The sequence below is a fragment of the Ctenopharyngodon idella genome, chromosome 1, assembly GCF_019924925.1.
Source record: "Ctenopharyngodon idella isolate HZGC_01 chromosome 1, HZGC01, whole genome shotgun sequence".
Taxonomy (NCBI): domain Eukaryota; kingdom Metazoa; phylum Chordata; class Actinopteri; order Cypriniformes; family Xenocyprididae; genus Ctenopharyngodon; species Ctenopharyngodon idella.
The window spans coordinates 11,667,732-11,689,271 of record NC_067220.1 but is presented as its reverse complement, the minus strand read 5'-3'; the positions used below and the strand labels follow the sequence as shown (position 1 = coordinate 11,689,271).

Below are 21,540 nucleotides of genomic sequence, written 5' to 3'. Positions count from 1 at the left end.
GGAGGTTATGCCATACATGTAAGGGTTAGATTTTGATTGATGAGCACGGAGATATACATGTTACCTTTTATTTTTATGTCTAAGTATTGGGTCACTTTCCTGTCATACATTTGGTTAAAAACTCAGATATATTGTTTTGTATGCTTTTCTATCTTTCTTTGATATTGCAAAGCTAATCTACAAATGCTGTGAGAAGCAACTTGAGAATAATGACTCTTTCTGCCGTCAAGGTCAGTTAGCTGGGAAGAAGTTTAGGGAGTTAGATAAGATGTTAAAATATTTACACACTTCAGGTGGGCACAACTATTATGTGATGTCGACAAAGCGAGACCATAGGCTGGCATTATGCAAATTTGTTACATTGCTGACTACTCGTTTCGGCACTTCAGAATCGATTCTTTCTTTTAGGAGACAATAACTTTATTTGTCATGCACTTTGATCTTTAAAACTTTACAGACCTTTTACCTTCACAAACAGCTATATTACACACTGCATGGAAGGTAATATTCAAAAGCATAATAGGGGCACTTTAATGTGGAAAACTGAAAACATTAGCTTTGGAAGTCTCTCTGTGTGTGTAATACGCACATGAGTGTCTTTGTGCAGGAAGTGCAGTCCGTTCTGATTGACAGCGAGGATGCATGGTGCAGAGATGGTGCTGTTGCTGCTGCTTTGGATGTAAAAGAAGGACGATCCAAACATGGGAAATGCACACACCAAACCTGAAATACACACACAAACACAATCCAGCAAACTGCTTTTTATCATAGTATTATCTGATTTAAAAAAAAAGGTGAAAAGTGAATGAGGGTGTTCGGGCTGATGAGAATAAAATACCCAGGAACTGGGATCTGGCCTGGTGAGGGTTCAGGCTTTGGACGGCATGTACATGTTGGGCAACCAGTTGCATCCACTGCTGAGGCCCCTGTCTGCCAAAGATCTCAACTGGGATGTACTCTGTCAACTCATGACTACAGAAAGAGAACATTTCAAGTCATTATGCCTAAATTGAATATATGTGAAAAGATTTTTGAGTGAGTGAGTACCTAACAACTAAAACAACAATGGCGGACTACAGGACTGCGTTTGTGCTGCTCAAGATACAGAGTTTATTAACGCTTCTCCAGCAAAGTGTAGATTTACTGCATTACTACTACGACCAGCGGAGATGCATTATTTACACACGCCAAATTCTAACATTTGTTTAAATGTTTAAGTTGATACTGAAATTTCTGACTGCAGATATTAACGTTGAATATTCTATATCAGATTTGGATTCTGATTTCCAGACTTTATTCATAGGGTGAAAATTAAGTCAGACTTAAGTATAGGTAAAAGACTGTTCATACAAATAAGTTTGGGTAAAGAATAAAGGATGTTTAAAATTGAAACATACATAGTAGGTGTGTAGAGGCTGTCTTTGGCTCTGTGTTGAAGAGCAGCAAGTTTGGCAAACTGGTTAAACTGCTGTTCACTGATCTTTCCCTGAGGTACAATATTCAGCAGACCCTTCAGGTAGTCTGGCAGAACCTGTGCAAACACAAACACATACAATTATGAAGAAATTATAAGTGCAGGTACATTTTAATTGGGATATAACTGAAAATTTCAAGAACATTATTCATAAAATGTGCTCCAGCAATTGATTATTTACACTTCCGTTCAAAAGTTGGTAAGATGTTTTTATTTTTTTTATTTTTCTTATGCTCGCCAAGGCTGCATTTATTTCATAAAAATACAGTAAAAATAGTGATACTGTAAAATATTATTAAAATTTAAAATAACTGTTTATGAATAATATGAATATATTTTCAAATGTAATTTATTCTTGTGATGCAAAGCTGAATTTTCAGCATCATGACTCCAGTCTTCAGTGTCACATGATCCTTCAGAAATCGTTCTAATATGATGATTTGGTGTTCAAGAAACATTTCTTCTTATTATTAATGTTGAAAACAGTTGTGCTGCTTAATCTATTAGTGGAAATATTTTTTGTTTTTTCAGGATTTATTTGAAATAGAAATATTTTACTGTCATTTTTGATCAATTTAATGCATTCTTACTGAGTAAAAGTATTAATTTATTAATAAATTTTTTAATCTTACTGACCCTAGGCTGTTGAACGGTAGTGTTTAAGTCATTCTGCATTCACGCCATGTTGTAAATACCATAATTACAAGACAACAACAGGAGATGTCCTTGAAATTATGCGTGTCACTGGCAACACAATCAACATCAAAGTGAATCTGGTGGTACAGGTGGTACAAGTCGAAGCTTCTGAGTTTACAAGTTGTAATTACGAGCACTACGAGGACGTGAAAGCTTTTTATATGTTGGAAACTTATAATAACGGTAATCCGACATGGCGTGAACAAACCTTAATGTACATTTTCTTAACACTGTGTCCTGGCCAGATACAATGCCTGGTGGTTTTTTAGCATCAGTAATTTTTCTGTGCTCCCTGAAATCCAAATACTGTCAGTACGAACATGGAAATGACAGGATTGCTGGTTTGATGTTTTAGTGCATTGCAGCTGGTTAGGACATGTGATTGATGGCATACGATAAGACAGACATGTCATACCTGGTTATAGTGCATGGTGACACAGAGCTCGTTGTCAAACTTCAGCGGATGGGCCCAGATGACTCGTCTGAACCAGAAGCTGTAGTTGGTATCAATTTGCTCCGCTTCTGTTGCGATGTCTAATATGTACTCTCTCTTATTGAGGGGCCGCACATTCTGACCTGTGTGACATCAAAAATATATGCTATATGCTATTTTCTGAAGTATGCATAGTTATATACCAATTGCTGAATTAAAAATGCAAAATGAGGTCATGAAATAATAAAGAATGTGCCATGTGTTCTAACCACTAAACCACGGGATGGACAATGCAGTATATAGCGTGCAATATTCAGTGAACAGTTCGCTAGTATTCCACTCTGAACATAGTCTTATAGAGGTGTAAGGACATCAATCTGTACCTCTGTTGGTGACTATGAAAATTGTGTACTCATCCATTGCCTCCAGCCTTTGTAACGCCATTTCATAACACAACTCCTCTATGACATCCAGTGCCACCTGCACACGCAACACATCAAAATCTATCTTAACTTACAAATATAATCACATGCAATAATGGTATGAACTGTCAAACAAGAAAAGAGACATACGGAGCAGGTTTTGATCTTCAAATGTCTCTCAATCCCGCCTGGAAATAGAAACAGCTGCCGTTTCGAGCTTCGACCAGCCTGAAAACACATTCATTGTAATTCATACCATATACTGAACAGATGTTAAGAATTTTTTAATGTTTTTACAAGCAATCTCTTCTGCTCACCAAGACTGCATTTATTTGATCAAAAATACAGTAAAAACAGTAATACTGTGAAATATTAATACAATTTAAAATAACTGATTTCTATTTGAATATATTTTAAAATGTAATTTATTACTGTGATCAAAGCTGGATTTTCAGCATCATTACTCCAGTCTTCAGTGTCACATGATCCTTCAGAAATCATTCTTATGTGCTGATTTGGTGTTCAAGAAACATTTCTTATTATTATCAATGTCGAAAACAGTTTGCTTAATATGTTTGTGGAAACTGTTTTTTTCAGGATTCTGTGATTAATAGAAAGTTCAAAAGAACATTTATTTGAAATACATATTTTTTTGTAACAATTTAAAAGTCTTTACTGCCACTTTTGATCAATTTAACGTATCTTTCTTGAATAAAAGTATGAATTATGTGTAATATTGGTATTGACCATTATGGCTTTGAGCTCCATATTACTGGGGTAAACACTCCTGCCACCGAACTGAAAGGTCTTTCTCAGATTCTGCTCACAAGCTTTAGCAATTCCTGGAGATCACACATTAAATAATGTTAGATCATCAAGGTTCATAAAAATATTATTTAGAGACTAACATACGTTAAAAGTGTACATGTGTGAAGTATAATTACCATGAAAAAGCACTTCAGGACTTCTGCAGACGTCTCGTAGGAACTTGAGTAAGAATGGTTTGAGCACTTCAGAGCAGCGATAAAAAGCAGTCAGAATGTAGAGCAAGCGCCAGCCCTTCTGACAGCTGTCACTGTGACACAACACAACCAAACACTCACATATAGACCAAGAAACCATCTGACACACAGATTCCTATCAAACAAGCCAAAAAAAACCGAGGTATCTCACGGTTTAGAGCTGGTATTGGCTGTAATCTGTTTGAGGACTTGACAGTACGCCTCATCCTTCATCAGTCCATATTCACCCGTTAACTACAAAAACAATGATGAATTGTAGTCAAATTAAAGCTAAAACTAAAACATACGTATATCAAACACAACTGGGGGTCTATGTGCCTTATGGGTAACAGTACAGCTGGTCCTACGGATGAGAGGTTGTGCTTTACCTTAAGGAAGGTGCAAACCACAAATTGCTCTGATTGGCCCCTGAGTGGATGATCTCCCATGAACTTCATTATGGCTACACACCAAACAATGACAGAAATACATCTTGAGGTATGAAGCATTCCAAAAAAATTATAAACAAAAGTAAATTTGAGTGGCTGTAATTTATCTCTCATCTCACCTAGGAAAATTTCAGAAGCAACCCGGTTCATGTTGGGGTCAGTGAAGTCTATGAGGGACTCTAGGATAGGGTTCTGGAGAAAACGAGAGATCAGCAGTTTTATATGTGTGTGTGTGTGTTTTTGGTGTACATACAGTATATATATACATTTTTATACGTACATGTACATGTATTACTGTTCAAAAGCTTGGGGAATGTAAGATTTTTTAAATGTTTTTGAAAGAAGTCTCATATGCTTATCAAGCCTGCATTTATTTGATCAAAAATATGGTAAAAACAGTAATATTGTAAAATATTATTATTATCATTTAAAATAACTGTTTTCTATTTTAATATATAATTTATTCCTGTGATAGTAAAGCTGAATTTCCAGCATCATTACTCCAGTATTCAGTGTCACATGATCCTTCAGAAATCATTCTAATATTGTGATTTGGAGCTTAAGAAATATTTCTAATTATTATCAATGTTGAAAACAGTTTCGCTGCTTAATATTTTTGTGGAAACCGTGATAAATTCTTCTTCAAGATTCTAATGAAAAAATTTCAAATGATCAGCATTTATTTGAGATAGAAATCTTCTGTAACATTATAAATGTCTTTACTGTCACTTTTGATCAATTTAATGTGTCCTTGCTACTGACCCCAAACTTGCGAACTGTAGTGTATATGTATATGCATTTGCACATGTATATGTACGTATATGTTTATGTATGTATTCATAGTGGACACAGTACCTTGCTGAATTTCACCATCTCTGCAGGATCTTTGTTTCCTTTACCTCTTTTGGACTTATCTCTGAATGAATCACTAGTAACATAAAGAAAAGTACAACATCTTTCTTGACTCAGTCCCGTGTTTAACTGCGATGGACTGACTTTGAATAAATAGCAGGATTTTTTGTATTATACAACATCCCTTTTACCTCTTGTTTCCATTTGATGTTCTGAAATATTTCTTGGCAAACTCCACCATGTTGTACTGGCTGTCCAAAATAACATTCCCCTCAACTTCAGAGTCACCAAAATCCCCGAATCCATCAGACTAGCAATCACAAAACAGACACAAAAACCAGTACATAATATTAATAATATATCATCAGACATATTATGTGAAACTCCAACTCCAATATCTACTAACAGCCTTGTAGTAAATAGGAAATTCATATTTTTTTATTTTCAAAGATAAAGAAAATATTTAATGCTGCATAAAACGTAATACTGCACTTATTTGCTAACATTAAATAATATGACATAATATACTGGCATTATATTAGCGATCAAGTCACATTTATTTATTTAGCGCTTTTTACAATGCAGATTGTGTCAAAGCAGCTTTACAGTGATAACTGGTATATCATTTTGGCTGCACAGCAGCTCTTAAAGAAAATGGTGTCATTGTCCATCTTAAGTAAATTCAGTATTGATTCATTCCGTTGTAAGAATCAATAGTTATTAATTTAGTTAATTTATCTATATCAGCACTGGAGTAAACAGTGATGTCATCATCCAGCTCAGTTCAGTTCGCATACAATGGTGTCAATGCAGGCAGATCAAAACATTGTTTAATATCAAATGTCAAGTGTCCCCAACTAAGCAAGCCAAAGGCGATAGCGGCAAGGAACCCAAACTCCAACAGGTGACATCAGGTGGCAAACAGGTGTTAAAATGGAGAAAAAAACCTTGGGAGAAACCAGGCTCAAAGTGTTTATCAAAGTGATATCAGCATCAGCATTTGTAAATACTACATGTAGTGATAGTGTTTATATACCTCTAGTGAGGGGTCTAGTTCATGAGCAGCCGCAGTGGAGGCCACGGCGAGAGCGATAGCTCCTGATGCTGCCACTCGGCCCTGTCTATCTCTCGGCTCGTCTCTTCTCTCTGCCGGGAGACTCAGGAAATCAGGAGCAGCTACAGGAACCACACACTCCATGGGGAACGCTCCACTCCGACCCTGCACTGCTCCAAACCTCCAGCCTGAAAAGCATTCATAAGATTATAACAGCTTATTATTTCTTTATTTTTAACATCTTAAAAAATAAATGGAATTTTCATCATGTGACAAAATATATGAAGACTTCGGATGCAAAAGCCTCTAGGGTGTGTTCACACTTGTAGTTCGGTTCGTTTGTTCCGGACCCAAAGAAGAAGAAAAACATTTAGTCCCGGTCCGATTAGCGTTCAGATTGGCAGTTTTATTACCGAACCAAAAGATACCGAACCTAAAGGCATAGGGATACATTCACAACCTGATTGGTCGGATTTTATGACGTGTTGCCAATTCTGAGACGGAACTTACCGAACATCCAAAACAATGCTGTGTGCTGAGATAAATGCGCTTGTTGTGTGTGTGTAGCCTGCATATGATAGTATTTTGGCCAGCTGGGAACCCGTGAAGAGCTTATAAAATGTGTAAAAGAGTCAAAACAACGGCGGGAATTCATCCGTCACACACACAAACGACCTGCTGCGTGCAGACGCGCGTCTGATGCCTGTCATGGGCAAACTCGCGACTATGACGAAAAACCGATATGCGCGAGGATTCTGTCATTTTTAGGTTATCATCTTCCTGTTTTTGGTTCGATTACATGCCGTTGGTCCATGTTGCGTTAATATATCATTCGAACCGCACCAGAGTTCGTTTGGAAGCGGACCGAGACCCATCTTTTGAGAGGTCTCGGTCCGCTTGTTTGGTGCGCACCAGGGTTCGGATGGCAGCGTTCACATATGTTCAAATGAACCGCACTACCACAGCAATCGCACCAGGGTTTGTTTTAATCGAACCAAACATGACAAGTGTGAACGCACCCTAAGTGCCGTCTGAAATTTTCTTCTAAAATTAGTATTTTTTATCAAGCTCGTATGTTTAGGTTCATTAATTCACTTTAATGGCAATTAATATGTCCTTTTCATTGCCATTGAAGTTTTTGGCTTTTGCATCTTAAGTCTTCATATCTAATTTCAAGTTTAGTTACACAATTTAAAGCATCCTATAAACAAAATAATATAAAAAAAATCATATTTTAAATGTCGAACCAAAATCTGGTGTGCCTCTCTTTAGCTCCTCGAGGTAAATGACCTTTTTCTTCACCACACAGCCGTAACTCTGACCTGAAACACAAGCGCACATGCACAACATGAAAATGTCACAGCTCTTCCTCTAAAATGCATGCACAGCAGTTTAAGGATAGCCATGATCATGCACTGTATGAGTCGTCGTCCCCCTACCCCCCCCAAGGACAAGCCTTTCCCAAGGTTAACTGCTGCTCCTCCTGTGATGGAATGCAAATATTTTGAGCTCCATTCTAAAATCTTTCCCTGCAGACTCATTTCCTAATCTTTACTGACCCAAAACTAAACAAATCAATGTATACAAAAAAGTTTGGAATCTATCGTTCAAAAATGTAGGGTTGTACGATTTTGTGCTCTTGTGCTCACCAAGGCTGATTTATTTGATCATAAATACAGAAAAAAATTGTGAAATATTATTACTATTTTAAATAACTGTTTTCTATTTTGATATATTTCAAAATGTAATTTATTCCTGTGATGGCATTACTCCAGTCTTCAGTGTCACATGATCCTTCAGAAATCATTCTAATATGCTGATTTGATGCTCAAGAAACATTTCTTTATTATCACTGTTAAAAACAGTTGTGCTGCTTAATATTTTTGTGGAAACTGTGATACGATTTTTTTTCAGGATTCTTTAATAAATGAAAAGTTCAAAAGAACAGTATTCATTTGAAATATAAATCTTTTTTCATTATAAATGCCTTTACTGTCACTTTTGATCAATTTAATGCATACTTGCTGAATACAAATACGAATTTCTTAAGAAAAAAACTTTTTAATGGTAGTGTTCAGCAAAATCTTGTATCCGGGCGGCAAATATTTCCCCCTGCCTAAAACTGCATGACATCTCTGCTTGTGGGAAAGACCTATAGATTTGAATGTGCATATTTGAGTGCATTTCTCACCCTCCTCTAATCCATCCATGGCCTGCAGACGAATTATATCTCCTTTATGGAAGTTTAAAAGAGCTCTGTCCTCTGTGATGAAGTTTCTCTCTGCTACAACATACTCAGAATCCTGTCGGAGGAAGTCAGAAGAACAGAAGCCATCTTTAGCAGTGTAACAGCACCTTAAAGTCACCATGAGCAAACCACAAACATCCAATCAATTCCTGATAGAAAAAATCAAGTCCCGTCCTACATTTCTTCTTGTCTGAGAAGCCATTTCACTCATATTTCCATTACAATCGGAAAGAAAAGACAATATCGCAACTTCAGTTTCATTGCAACTTTAAGAAATGATGAGAAGAGAAATCAAAGCCTCTTCTGTACCTTCTTAAGATGAGAGATGAAGAGATCAATCATCTGTTTGATCTGAGGAGCTTTGGCCGAAAACAGAATCAGTTTTTCATTCATCAGATTAAACTCTAGCATGTTCTGAGATGGAATGGTCACAAACAGGATATCTGTGTAGCTGTGGGAGAGAGCGAGAGTTTTGGTACTCAATCTTTACGAGATTTAAAGGGGACCTATTTTGCCCCCTTTTTACAAGATTGTAATATAAGTCTCTGGTGTCCCCAGAATGTGTCTGTGAAGTCATGCAGTCAAAAACATTTATGTCCAAACACCACGTAAAAGTGAATTTGCATCCGATGTCCCCTTTAAGGTTGACAGATGGTTAAATGGCTGGATGGATGACGCACCTGTACGGACGGAGCACTCGGAAGTAGTCTGGAGCTGCAGTGCTGCTTTTCACTGTCTTTAAAAGTTTGATCCCAGAATGAGACACTGCCAACACCTGCACTCCAGTTCCCACACTGCCCTACAAACACACACACACACACACACACACACACACACACTGGTGACATATCAGCCAAAAGCAGCACTGCATTCATACTAACAGTCTGCCAGGAAAAGGAACTCACAGAGGCAGGAAAAAGGCGAGAAAAATAAATCTCCCATGACTCCCTGGCAGCAGCAATCACAGCTTTCTTCACACTCTCATCCTGAACATCTGTGTTCGGCTCGATGCCATATTGAGCTATGAAACAAACACACATTTCATATTAACAGAGTCAGACCAGTGTTGTCATCAAAAACTGTTAAACTGAATATGCCCTGGGAAACAGGGCCATTTCTAGCCTTTTTGGCACCCTAGACGAGATCCCCATTGCCCCCCCCCAACACACACACACCGCAATATGTTAAGTTATTAAGTATTATTATTTATGTTAAGTATTATTATTCAGTAATACACAATTCCCACTTTTCAATAAAAAAACTATGTACTACACAACCAAATCACAATGCCTGTCTGTCTGTGACTTCAATTGCACTATTACAGCATAAAGAAATGCATTTATTTGATATTATATGCTATAATATCCCAGCTAACAATTTTTGGTTCCCAGAACGTTCCGGGAACATTAGTTTCTGGTTCCCAAAACGTTCCCAGAACAAAGATTCTAACGTTCACTGTTCGTTTGCCAGGAAAGTTTTCTTTACGTAAATAGAACGTTCCCTTTAGGTTACAAAAAACAGGAACCAATAGAGAACGTTCCCAGAACTTTCTTATTTGGTTCCCAAAAAAAATAACCAAACGGGAACCAAATTGAAACGTTAGGGGAACGTTCTGTGTTTACTGGGACTCTGCTGCGTGACGTATCCGTCCTGTGCTAATAGGCAGTGTCATGTTTCGCTCATGATGATGGACCAACTAGTTTGTAGTAGAACAGAACAATTAACCAATTAGTAACATACCTGTATATTTCGCTTTCTTTTTCTCATCCTCTTTTTTATTTTTACGATACTGAGCCCCTGATGGCTTTGACCTTTTCATGATGATAAAACTAAAACACTTAATCCAGGTAGAACGAATGACGAACGAATGTTTGCGCCCTAGGTGACGAATGTTTGCGCCCTAAGGTAGAACGAATGTTTGCGCCCTAGGCGACCGCCTAGTTTGCCTATGCCTAGAAACGGCACTGCTGGGAAATAATTCCACATAGAAAATAAATTTAATTGTAAATAATTCCTTCCTCACCAAACAAGGATTTCATCTTCTGTCTCTCCTCTTTAGTAATGCGCACACAGGCCTCTGTAAATGTGTCATTAACAATCTGAAAAACATCATTTAAAGGTGAGAAATAAATGACAAAACTATGGAATGATGAATGAAGAGAGAAAAGCAATGTATTTGCCAAATTAGTAAGTTTTTTTAAAAAAGTTTCATGCTTTTATTCAGCAAGAATGCATAAAATTGATCAAAAGTGACCTTTACATTGTTACAAAATGTATTTCAAATAAATGCTGTTCTTTCGAACTTTCTATTCATCAAACCATCCTAAAATGATATTATGAAGGTGCTGTGTGGAGTTCGTCTCACCTGTTTGAATATGAGGTCCAGCACTAGCGGATGGTTCCAACTGTCTTTGGGATAGAAGACCTACAGCAATTTGTACAGCAGCATTAGTGCTGAAACTGTGCTGTGCTCAAGATGATCTACAAAATTTTGGGATGCACACTCATAAACAACAGATACATTGATACAGACACACACCTCTTTTCTGAGGTAGATTTTCCAGGGAACGTTTGTGTAGGTGTAGTGTTCCTCTGTGCTGCTCCTCTGCAGCTGTGTTTGGATGCTCTCTGATTCCACTGGAAGATCTCTGGACACTGGTGTATGTGTGTGTGTGTATGACAGATGGAGAAATAGAGAAGGTTGAGGACATACAGTATGCATTTGGGGTCGGTAAGACTTATTAATGGTTTTGAAAGAAGTCTGTTTTGCTCATTTATTTGATCAAAAATACAGTATAAACTTTAATACTGTGAAATATTAGTACAATTTAAAATAACTGTTTCTTATATAATAATATATTTTAAATGTGATTTCTTCCTGTGATGGCAAGGCTGAATTTTCAGCATCACCATCCTTTAGAAATCATTTTAATATGCTGATATATAGATCTTACTATTATCAATGTTGAAAAAATGTGTGCTTTTGTGAAAACCATGATATAAAAGAATAGCATTTATTTGAAACAGAAATCTTTTATAAATGTCTTTACTGTCACTTTTGATCAATAAATAAAAGTATTAATTACTTTAAAAAACAAAAGAAATCTTACTGACCCCAAACTTCTAAACAGTAGTGTATATCCCTTACAAAAAGATGGTTATACTATGAAACTTTGTACCATTGGTACTATATCATTACTTTACCATATTAATTTACTATAGTATTTACATGGTACTCCAGACAATACCATGGTAATACCATCAAGGTTGTGTTCAAAAAGAGATAAAACTGTGATAATACCTTGAAATTTGTTGTAAGCGATATGTGTGTTTGTATGTCGTTTACCTGGTGGTGGTAAAGTCAGTGGAGGTTCCGGTGCTTTCTTCTTGCTGCTTTTAGTTGGTTTGAGGCCTCCATCTCTGGACACAGCAGCTGGAGTGGGAGGCTTTCTCTACACAAACAGTTATCACACAGCGCAAGATATTATGTGTTTGCGAAGACCAATATTTTGTGCACAATACGGCCAGGAATGTGTATAAAGAAGGTCAATTTTTTATTTAATGTTGATATTAAGTCCTTGCAATTAATAGGTTTAAACAAATTTCTAGTTAGTTTCAAAAAAGACCAATACATCCTGAGATTTAAACACAGCTCTACATGAGGGGGCCACCAAGCGCCCCCTTGTGGAATATAACTTTGTGTTAATTACCATATTTTTAATGATTAAAGTCCCCCTGCAGTCAATAATTTTATCCCTTAAAACTCATCTTTGATAATCAAAATGACATATTTAAATTTTCCTGTGAAAATAATTTCTTCATGCCTTAAAATAGCTTGAATGTAACTCTACACCCTTGTTTCATTTAGTAGATGTGGAACCATGAATATGAAGTGGGAGAGGTAGAACCATATAGGAAAACATACACACCTCTGGAGGAGGTGGATTGTCCATCTGTGTTTTTAGGATTTGCATTGCCTCATCATGTGGGTTCAACTTCTTGACAAAACCTTTACCATCTCGCCTGTCAACAAACGCATGGCATTCTTTGAGTTAAGAGGAATAATAATAAAATAATATGACTGCATGATATGTAGGAGCAAATACACAGGTAACACACCTCTGTATCTGCGGCACAGGTTCTGGGGCCGGAGTTTGATATTGTTTAATGATGTCTTTAATGTTGTGGCTGGGAACGATGTGCTCGGAGTTAGAGACAGAATATTTCACCACCTCTGTGCCAGGAGCCGGAGCAGAACGCATGGGACCCGTGACCGCAACAGGAGCTGAGAGGCAGAAAGAAAAATGGGGAAGGGGTTGGAATATATAGAAGTTACAGAAAATGCATTTGTTTCAATTGTTGGACATAATTAGGCTTGAATACACAGATATATGATTAAATTCAAAATCACACCATGTCTTTTAGCAGGCCTGCTGTCAAGTTTAATTGGTGCAGCGGGGGCTTGTTTCTTCCCTAATGACCCATTAGATGATGCAGCCTGAAAATCATTTAGCCAAAGGTAATAAATCATCATCAACAAAAAACAAAGCAGTTCTTATATTAAAATATACTCAGCAGTTAAACAGATACACACACTAGATAAATATAAGTGACTGAAAATGAACTATAGTCAATGAAAGTGCAATTAGAAGCACTTTAGTTGCAGAGTAATATGAAAAAGTTACAGTATAAATGAGAATCAATAAAAACAAATACAACAAATAACTCTATTATCTACAGCACAACACAACACAACACAAAAATAAAAAAGCAGCACTGTCAACCATATTATATTAAATTTCATGTACCAGTTTTTAAAATGTATTTAATATAGTCTATAACTAAAATAAAAATATAATATTAATTACACAAACTGAAATCACGCTATTGTAAGTTCATACACTACAGTCCAAAAGTTTGGGGTAGGGATTTTTAAAAATGTTTTTGAAAGAACTCTCAAATGCTCACCAAAGCTGCACTTAATTGATAAAAAATACAGTAAAAACTGTAATATTGTAAAATATTATTACAATTTAAAATAATTTTCTATTTATATATACTTAAAAATATAATTTATTCCTGTGATGCGAAGCTGAATTTTCAGCATCATTCCTCCAGTCTTCAGTGTCACATGATCATTCTAATATGCTGATTTGCTGCTCAAGAAACATATTCTTATTATTACCAATGTTGAAAACAGCTGTGCTGCTTATTAGTTTTGAGGATTCTTTGATGAATAAAAAGTTCCAAAGAACAGCATTTATTTGAAATCTTAATATCACAAATGTCTTTGCTGTCACTTTTGATCAATTTAATGCTTTCTCACGGAATAACATTTCTTTAAAAAAAAATCTGACTGACCTCGAACTTTTGAATAGCAGTGTATTTATATCAAACAATATAGAGCCAACAAAAGAGCCAACAATATTTTTAGTACACAATGTCAAGTTTACAGTATAAACTAGATTATATCAACACTTGGGCACCTGTGTCGTCTTGGTGTTCCGCGGCTGCGGAGTTGGGGGGCTGTTCTTCTTCAGTGGCTCACGTTGCCCTTTTGATGTGCTGGGGGTGGCGTAGATCGAGGTGGAGGCGACGGCTGGGTGTGGGGTCATCGGGGGGCTTGTGTACGCGGACAGGGGAAGTGGGGCATAAGGGCTGGGGGGGATGTTTGCGTAAGGGCTGGGAGGGATGGCGGGGTACGGGCTGGGTGGCAGAGTGCTGTAAGGAGTGGGAGGAGGACTGGTTGGGGGGCTGGTGAGGGGAGACATTGGTGGACTGGACACTGGACTGGTCACCATAGCCATCGCCTGCATGGTCATCTGCTGAGCCTGAAGATGTAGGGAGAGTCAAGAGACACAGGGTGACTTGAAAACCAGTTCACACCAAGAACGATAACTATAACAATCAATAACTATATTAGCGTCCACACCAGCGGACGATATATTTTTATTTATTCTAAGTGCACGCTGCAGTTTTGTCGTCTGCCACTTTAAATGTTTGAGCTCTTTAAGGTAGGAAGGATTTTGATTGGCTGTCATTGTTTTTATCGTTACCTAGAAAAAAATGTTAAAAAGTGATTCCAAAGAGACTGTTTCCCTGTGCTGTTATTTTCATAGTTGCGAAGTGGATGTGTGATGGGGCTATTCTTTTATATTTAGAATGATTTTTAGAGCATATAATTTTACATTAAAAAACATTTTATTTGACATCAAATAAGTCAAAATCTGTAATCAAACATTCAAAGTAAAATTAATAATATTAAAAAATAAACAATAAAATAAAATTAAAATAAAAAATTATAAACTAAACCAGTTTTAATTTAGTATCATTGATATACTATTATAGTTTTTGTTAATACTTTTGTTAAGATTCTATTTTTTAGATAATTTTGTTGTTTGTTTTTGTCATTTTTATTAGATTTAAAAAAAGCTGTCTATATAGTTTTTTATAAATTTATATTTATTAGTTTTAATTAATTTAGGTTTAATTATTTTAGTACTTCAAGTTCAACTAAAATGATAAACTAAAATGTTGAAACTTTATTCATTATTTCAGTTAAAATTTATTTTATTTCAAGTAACAAAAATGCTTTTGTTTTTGTATGGTTTCAGTTTTAGTTAACAATAATAACCCTCAACTAAACTAAAAACTAAAACTAAAAATATTTTTTTTCCCCACAAAAAAATTAAAGTTCTGTCATAATTTACTCACCCTGAATTTATTCTTTAAAACAAAAGCATCACTTCAAAGAAATAAAGTCATATAGTTTGAAACAACATGAGGATGAGTAAATGAGAATTATTAATTATTAACAGAATGTAGTACCATAATGACGGCTTGCTGGTTGATGATGGTTTGTTGCTGTTGGGCCAGGACAGTTTGCTGTTGGTCTGAGGGGCAGAATTAAAAGACAACATTGAAACACTGAATTCATCACATCAAGCCCTTTAAAGCTGATGGCATTTTAATTAGAAATACCTGGCACTGGGGGCACTGCTGGCATACTGGGCATGACTGAAGTGCCTGGTATGGGTGGCAGAACTCTCACTGCTGCAAAATACACATAACAGAAAAATATCACACATACACATGGCCCATCACATCATTAAATTATGTTCAGTATGTGGGCATTCATAATTGACTCTTTTTTAAAAGATCAGCATAGCTGGTCCTCAGGATGGGATTCTGGTGTGCTGGTGTCTCTACCGGGTTTCTTAACTGTACTGCTGCTTGACCAGATTCATTAGTCAAGTCAAATTTATTTGTATAGAGCTTTTCACAATACAGATTGTTTCGAAGTAGAATGTTTATCATATCTTAATAATCATCATGCCTTATAGTCGCATTTTAGTAGAGCTGGGTGATAATAGTTTGCGACAATCAACCAGAGCAATCAACCAGATAAGATACGCTATATAGAATATATTGCCCTATACGAATATACTACGCGTATGCAGAAAAAGTTGGGCATCTTTAAAGATAGAGTTACATTTTGTGACAGCTGAGATAAGTATATATATCACTTTACTTGAGTGTACTGTATGTATGCAGATAAAATTGGATACGTTTTACATGCAGTCCAGCACTGAAACCAGCATAAACCAGCCTGGAACAGCAAAGAAATTCCTGCTTTTTTAAGCCAGACTTCTCAGCAGAGAGCATTAAGTGAATGTGTGTTTACCTCCAGGCTGAAGAGCGGCTGAGGGAGTGACTCTAGCAGGGGACTGTGCTTCATCTCCACCTACACCTCCTCCACCCTTCATCCTACCAGACAAAACTGATGCATCAAGGTCCTACATATAAAAGAACAATCCAGTTAGTTACTAAGACCGCATGCTTCAGAGTACTAAAGGGGAAAAAAAATAACTTTTGCGTTCCAAATTAAACAACCCATTTTTACTTTCATAATATCTTTCTGAGTGAAAAAAAAGTCCAGTTAGTCCAGCTACTGTGCATAAACAGCATTCTGGAGTAAACAGATCAGACAATGCTGCTTTCCAACAGCTGCCATATTGAGAATTGCATTACAGGTTATTTTAAGTTATAAGTCTCTTGTTTATGCTGTATCTGCAGATTCCTTAATTGTTTTCATGCTGTGAAGGTTAAACATCCACATTGGCTGACTAGGACTCTTCCTGTTAGTTTCATATTTTAGTTTCGGGTTCAAATTGTGAAAAAAAATTATTTTACACTTTAATATGATCTAAAATTAAATAAAAAAACCCCTAAAAGCTCCATTTGCGTTCCATGAAAGAAGGTAAACAACTTATTTTTACTTTTACATTATAATGTATTTCTTATGCTTTCACATATTTTATTGGGTAATACTTTAGTTTAGGGTCCAATTTTCACTATTAACTAGTTGCTTATTAGCATGCATATTACAAGGATGTTGGCTGTTCATTATATAAATTCATTATGTACACATATTAATGCCTTATTCTGCATGACCATATTCTAAATCCCTTAATCCCAATACCTACAACTTAACAACTACCTTACTAACTATTAATAAGCAGTAATTAGGAGTTTATTGAGGCAGAAGTTAATAGTCAGTTAATAGTGAGAATTGGGCCCTAATCTAAAGTGTGATCTTTTAATGTTTTAATTTGTTTCTATAACAGATTTTAATTTAGAGAAATCTCATTGATGTGTGTGTGTGTAGTTTGCTGCATGACTCTTGGTCTCTGTCTCTCTCTGCATGTGGGATAAGCCTCATTAAAAAATTACACCCTCATTTGCTTACTTTTTTCCTAGTGCTCTGTGTAAAACGATCATAGGAAGCACAGCCAAACACACACTCAAACCCACAATCAACATTCACATAAAAGAGACTGTGAGAAGTATAGTAACCCTGTAAAGCAATCTTTCATACTCTCGCTCTCTCTTACACACAATTGACATTTGTGTGTGTGAGTTAATCAGGTGTCACCGTACCCCAGTTCCATCAGACAGAACTGGGTCAAAGAGGCTGTCCAAATACCGGTCCATCCCACGCTGAGTGGCATCATAGGATGGCTCTGAGTCTGATAAAGACAGAAAGAGACAGAGGAGAGAGAGAGTGAGAAAAAATAAGGATAAAGTAGAAGTGGTAACACAAATTCATGTTTAATAATCATTTTGTTTTGCAGTAGAATTATTTAAACATCCTTAAAACAAGTTAAATTTACCTAAGAAGCAAGTACACCCCAAGATACACTACTGTTCAAAAATTTTGGGGTCAGTTTGCTTTTATTCAGCAAGGACAAAGAATCCTAAAAAATGTATTACGGTTTCCAAGAAATATTAAACAGCACAACTGTTTTCCACATTGACAATAATAAAAAATGTTTCTTGAGTGCCAAATCAGCATATTAGAATGATTTCTGAAGGATCAAAGAGTGCTGAAAATTCAGATCACAGGAATAAATTACATTTTAAACTATATTAAAATAGAAAACTGTCATTTCTGATAACTAAGCTGTAAAAACAGCAAGTTTTGAATTTTACATTGATTAATACATTGTCACATGACCATAAGCGAAAAAATGTTAAAGGGTTAGTTCATTATTAACTCACCGTCATGTTGTTCCAAACCCGTAAGACTTTTGTTCATCTTCAGAACACAAATGAAGATCTTTTTGATGAAATCTCAGAGATTTCTGTCCCTCCATAGACAGATACAAAATTGAAAATTTGACACTTCATAAAGTTTATAAAGAGATCATAAAACTAATCCATATGAATTGTGCGGTTTAGTCCACATTTTCTGAAGAGACTCGATTGCTTTTTATGATGAACAGATTTAAATTAGGCTTTTATTCACATATAAACATTGATCAGCGAACATAAACAGGAGCTCAACCGAACCTGAATGAGGCACGAGAACAAACCTCTTGCGGAAGCTCAAACGTGCTGTGTAACACATGAGAATGAATCTCATTGGTTCTCACACGTCAAGCAAACATGCTTGAGCTTCTGTTTACCACAACTGATGTGTGAGTTGATGAATGTTTACGTGTGAATATAAGCCTAAATTCAATCTGTTCATTTTATAAAGCGATCGTTTCTCTTTAGAAAATTTGGACTAAACCGTTCAAATCATATGGATTAGTTTTACGATCTCTTTATGAACTTCTTGAAGCGGCAAATTTTCAATTGCGTAGCTGTCTATGGGACAGAAAGCTTCATTTGTGTTCAGAAGATGAACGGAAGTATTACAGGTTTGGAATGACATGAGGGTGAGTAATTAATGACAGAATTTTCATTTTTGGGTGAACTAACCCTTTAAGAGGAAACAAAATGTTAAGAGGGTCAGAGAAAATTTTTCATGTGTTCATTAACCTAAAAATTTCATCAAATCAAAAAATGCCAAGTCAAGACAATAACACTGGTAGAACAAACCACTGCCTCAAAAACGTTAATGATCAATGACCTGAACATTCACCCCTGCAAGATCCCTAAAACCTGTATAATGTTACTCATCCTCTGGACATGCAAACAGAAAGGTTACATGAACACAATTGGGGTTAGTTTAGCTGTATGTAATCTAGCCATTCTGTGTGTATCTGATTCTACTTTACATGCAGGGCTGTAGATCTGCTACTGATTAAAGCAGGGGCTGTAGTTTAGTGTTTCTTGAGGTTATGCTCGGTTATTCATGACTCATGAGACAGACCACTAGGCCTATTGGTGGAATAACAATCACTGGCCAATCAGATTAGGAAGGGTCAATGACTTTATGTCTTTTCACTTAGGAACAAGTGTATGTTGTGCTTAATTTAAAAGACTGAAAAAGGAGGCTACCCAGACTGTAGTGGCCTTCAGAAATCGGTAGGCTGTTGGTTGCAATGGCGCTCGTTCGGTTGGCATATGAGAGTGGCCCCTCCTCATCCTCTTCAAATCCACTGCCAAAGAGACTTCTGCATACAAACATATGTATTAAACATCGTCACAACAATACACTACAGCTGAAACGTGGGAAAACAATGAAATATTTTGGGATGCATACATGCTCGCGTTAGGTCGTGCCCTGCTGGGGTCTTCAGTAGAGATGATGAAGTATGTTTTCTGTTTAGGGAAGTCTGGCAGCAGCTCCAGGTCGCACACCAGATCGAGAACATAGTCGTGACCCTCTAACTCCACCCACTGCGCCAGCTCCTTCATCAGAACGGACCAACCCCATCGACTTTCAGAGGACACACCCCTGCAGGATGGCCGTTAACAAGGTTACTGACACTACAGGCTGGAATACACTAGACAACACACTAGGCATTATATATTTGCCGACTTTGTAAATGGTTACAGAGAATAACTGGACATCTTACACTAATAAACGACTGAGGATCACAAAAGAACAGACTTTTCAAGTCATTCTGAGGACAACAAACTCACGCAGAAACATGTAACTCCTGGCTAGGAGATGTGTGACGAATGAAAACAGTATGTGTTCTGAAATCAGCTCAAAATATGAAACATATTTGAAATCCCCAGACTGGATGAAATTAAAGTTTGAAGCTAAAAAAAAAAAAAAATCTGAGTCTGTGCCTATCATACACTACATGATTTTCTGCAAAATCTGTCAATTCCAACTACCTAAAATCAGCACACTGGCAAATAGTTCAACTTGTCCAAACTGTGATTTAGGGCAAAAATCTGTGTGAAAGTCATGTAAAGAATTGCAGTATTAAAGGGATAATTCATCCAAAAATAAAAATTCTATCATCATTTACTCACCCTCAAGCAGTTCCAAAGCTGTATTAATTTCTTTGTTCTGCTGAACACAAAAGAAGATATTTAGAAGGATGTCAGTAACCAAACAAATCTCGTCCCCCATTGGTTACTGACATTCTTCCAAATATCTTCTTTTGTGTTTGACAGAAGAAAGAAACTCATACAGGTTTGAAACTACTTGAGGGTGAAATTTTTGGGTGAACTATCCCTTTAAGATGCTGTATTGTCAAGTAAATCTCTAAAAATTCAGTGAAAAAAATTCACCTGTGTTGTAGAATGTCTCCTGCAAGGCCCTCTCCATTGGTCCAGGAGTGGACAGGACACAGAAAAGAAGCTCCTATAAAGAGATAATCAAATAATACTGGCTCAAATCAAAAAAGCCCAAAACCCAAGTCTCTCTGTTATTCTGGTCTCTAGATACAGTCTGGCTTCATCATTCATTCTAAATCTATGCTTTTAGCATTTTTATGATCTTCTAGGTGAAAATCATAAGTCTGATTGCATAGAAAAGTAACACCATACTTGTTAACACATACCTAAACAGACTTTCCCTTTCTAGAAAATACAGATAGTACACAAATTGAGATACACTCATGTCACTTTCTTTCTTTGAATGAACACAATTATTTTTTGAAAAATAATCCATATCTGTGAGTCCATTTAACACGGAGCCCCACATATGACCCCCAAAAAAGAAAAAATTATGGCCATGAATTAAGAATTTGTTCCCACGGTTTATTATTTTTTTAGTTCAATCGTGGGTGATTAAATTATGAGAGTTATATATACATACCAATGAGTCAAAACACCTGCCTTATGACCACCTGCCTAATATGCTGCCAAAACAGTGCTGACCTGCCGAAGCATGGACTCTACAAGACCCCTGAAGGTCTGCTGTGGTATCTGGCACCAAGATGTTAGCAGCAGATCCTTCAAGTCCTGTAGGTTGCGAGGTGGAGCCGCCGTGGATTGGACTGTTCGGTCCTGCACATCCCACAGATGCTGAATTGTATTGAGATCTGCAAAATCTAGAGGCCAAGGCAACACCTTGAACTCTTCATCATGTTCCTCAAACCATTCCTGAACAATGTGTGCAGTGTGGCAGGGTGCATTATCCTGCTGAAAGAGGCCACTTCCACCAGGGAACACCATTGTCATGAAGAGGTGTACCTGGTCTGCAACAATGTTTAAGTAGG

General features: G+C 36.6%; 1 protein-coding gene across 1 annotated transcript in view; it reads right to left on the bottom strand.

Annotated features, from left to right (window-relative positions):
• myo15ab (myosin XVAb) overlaps positions 1-21,540 on the bottom strand; it is a 48,105-nt gene that overhangs the window by 1,957 nt on the left and 24,608 nt on the right. Inside the window, 34 exon segments of the mRNA XM_051892330.1 lie at positions 590-723; positions 839-972; positions 1,398-1,531; positions 2,586-2,746; positions 2,987-3,083; positions 3,176-3,253; positions 3,773-3,867; positions 3,970-4,100; positions 4,199-4,281; positions 4,416-4,489; positions 4,595-4,667; positions 5,331-5,403; positions 5,519-5,637; positions 6,364-6,569; positions 7,629-7,703; positions 8,573-8,684; positions 8,939-9,080; positions 9,310-9,428; positions 9,535-9,650; positions 10,653-10,728; positions 10,995-11,054; positions 11,169-11,284; positions 11,976-12,081; positions 12,559-12,652; positions 12,749-12,914; positions 13,043-13,127; positions 14,116-14,460; positions 15,458-15,514; positions 15,570-15,682; positions 16,314-16,425; positions 17,570-17,658; positions 19,418-19,533; positions 19,623-19,817; positions 20,609-20,681. Coding sequence (XP_051748290.1) covers positions 590-723; positions 839-972; positions 1,398-1,531; positions 2,586-2,746; positions 2,987-3,083; positions 3,176-3,253; positions 3,773-3,867; positions 3,970-4,100; positions 4,199-4,281; positions 4,416-4,489; positions 4,595-4,667; positions 5,331-5,403; positions 5,519-5,637; positions 6,364-6,569; positions 7,629-7,703; positions 8,573-8,684; positions 8,939-9,080; positions 9,310-9,428; positions 9,535-9,650; positions 10,653-10,728; positions 10,995-11,054; positions 11,169-11,284; positions 11,976-12,081; positions 12,559-12,652; positions 12,749-12,914; positions 13,043-13,127; positions 14,116-14,460; positions 15,458-15,514; positions 15,570-15,682; positions 16,314-16,425; positions 17,570-17,658; positions 19,418-19,533; positions 19,623-19,817; positions 20,609-20,681 — 3,959 coding nt within the window.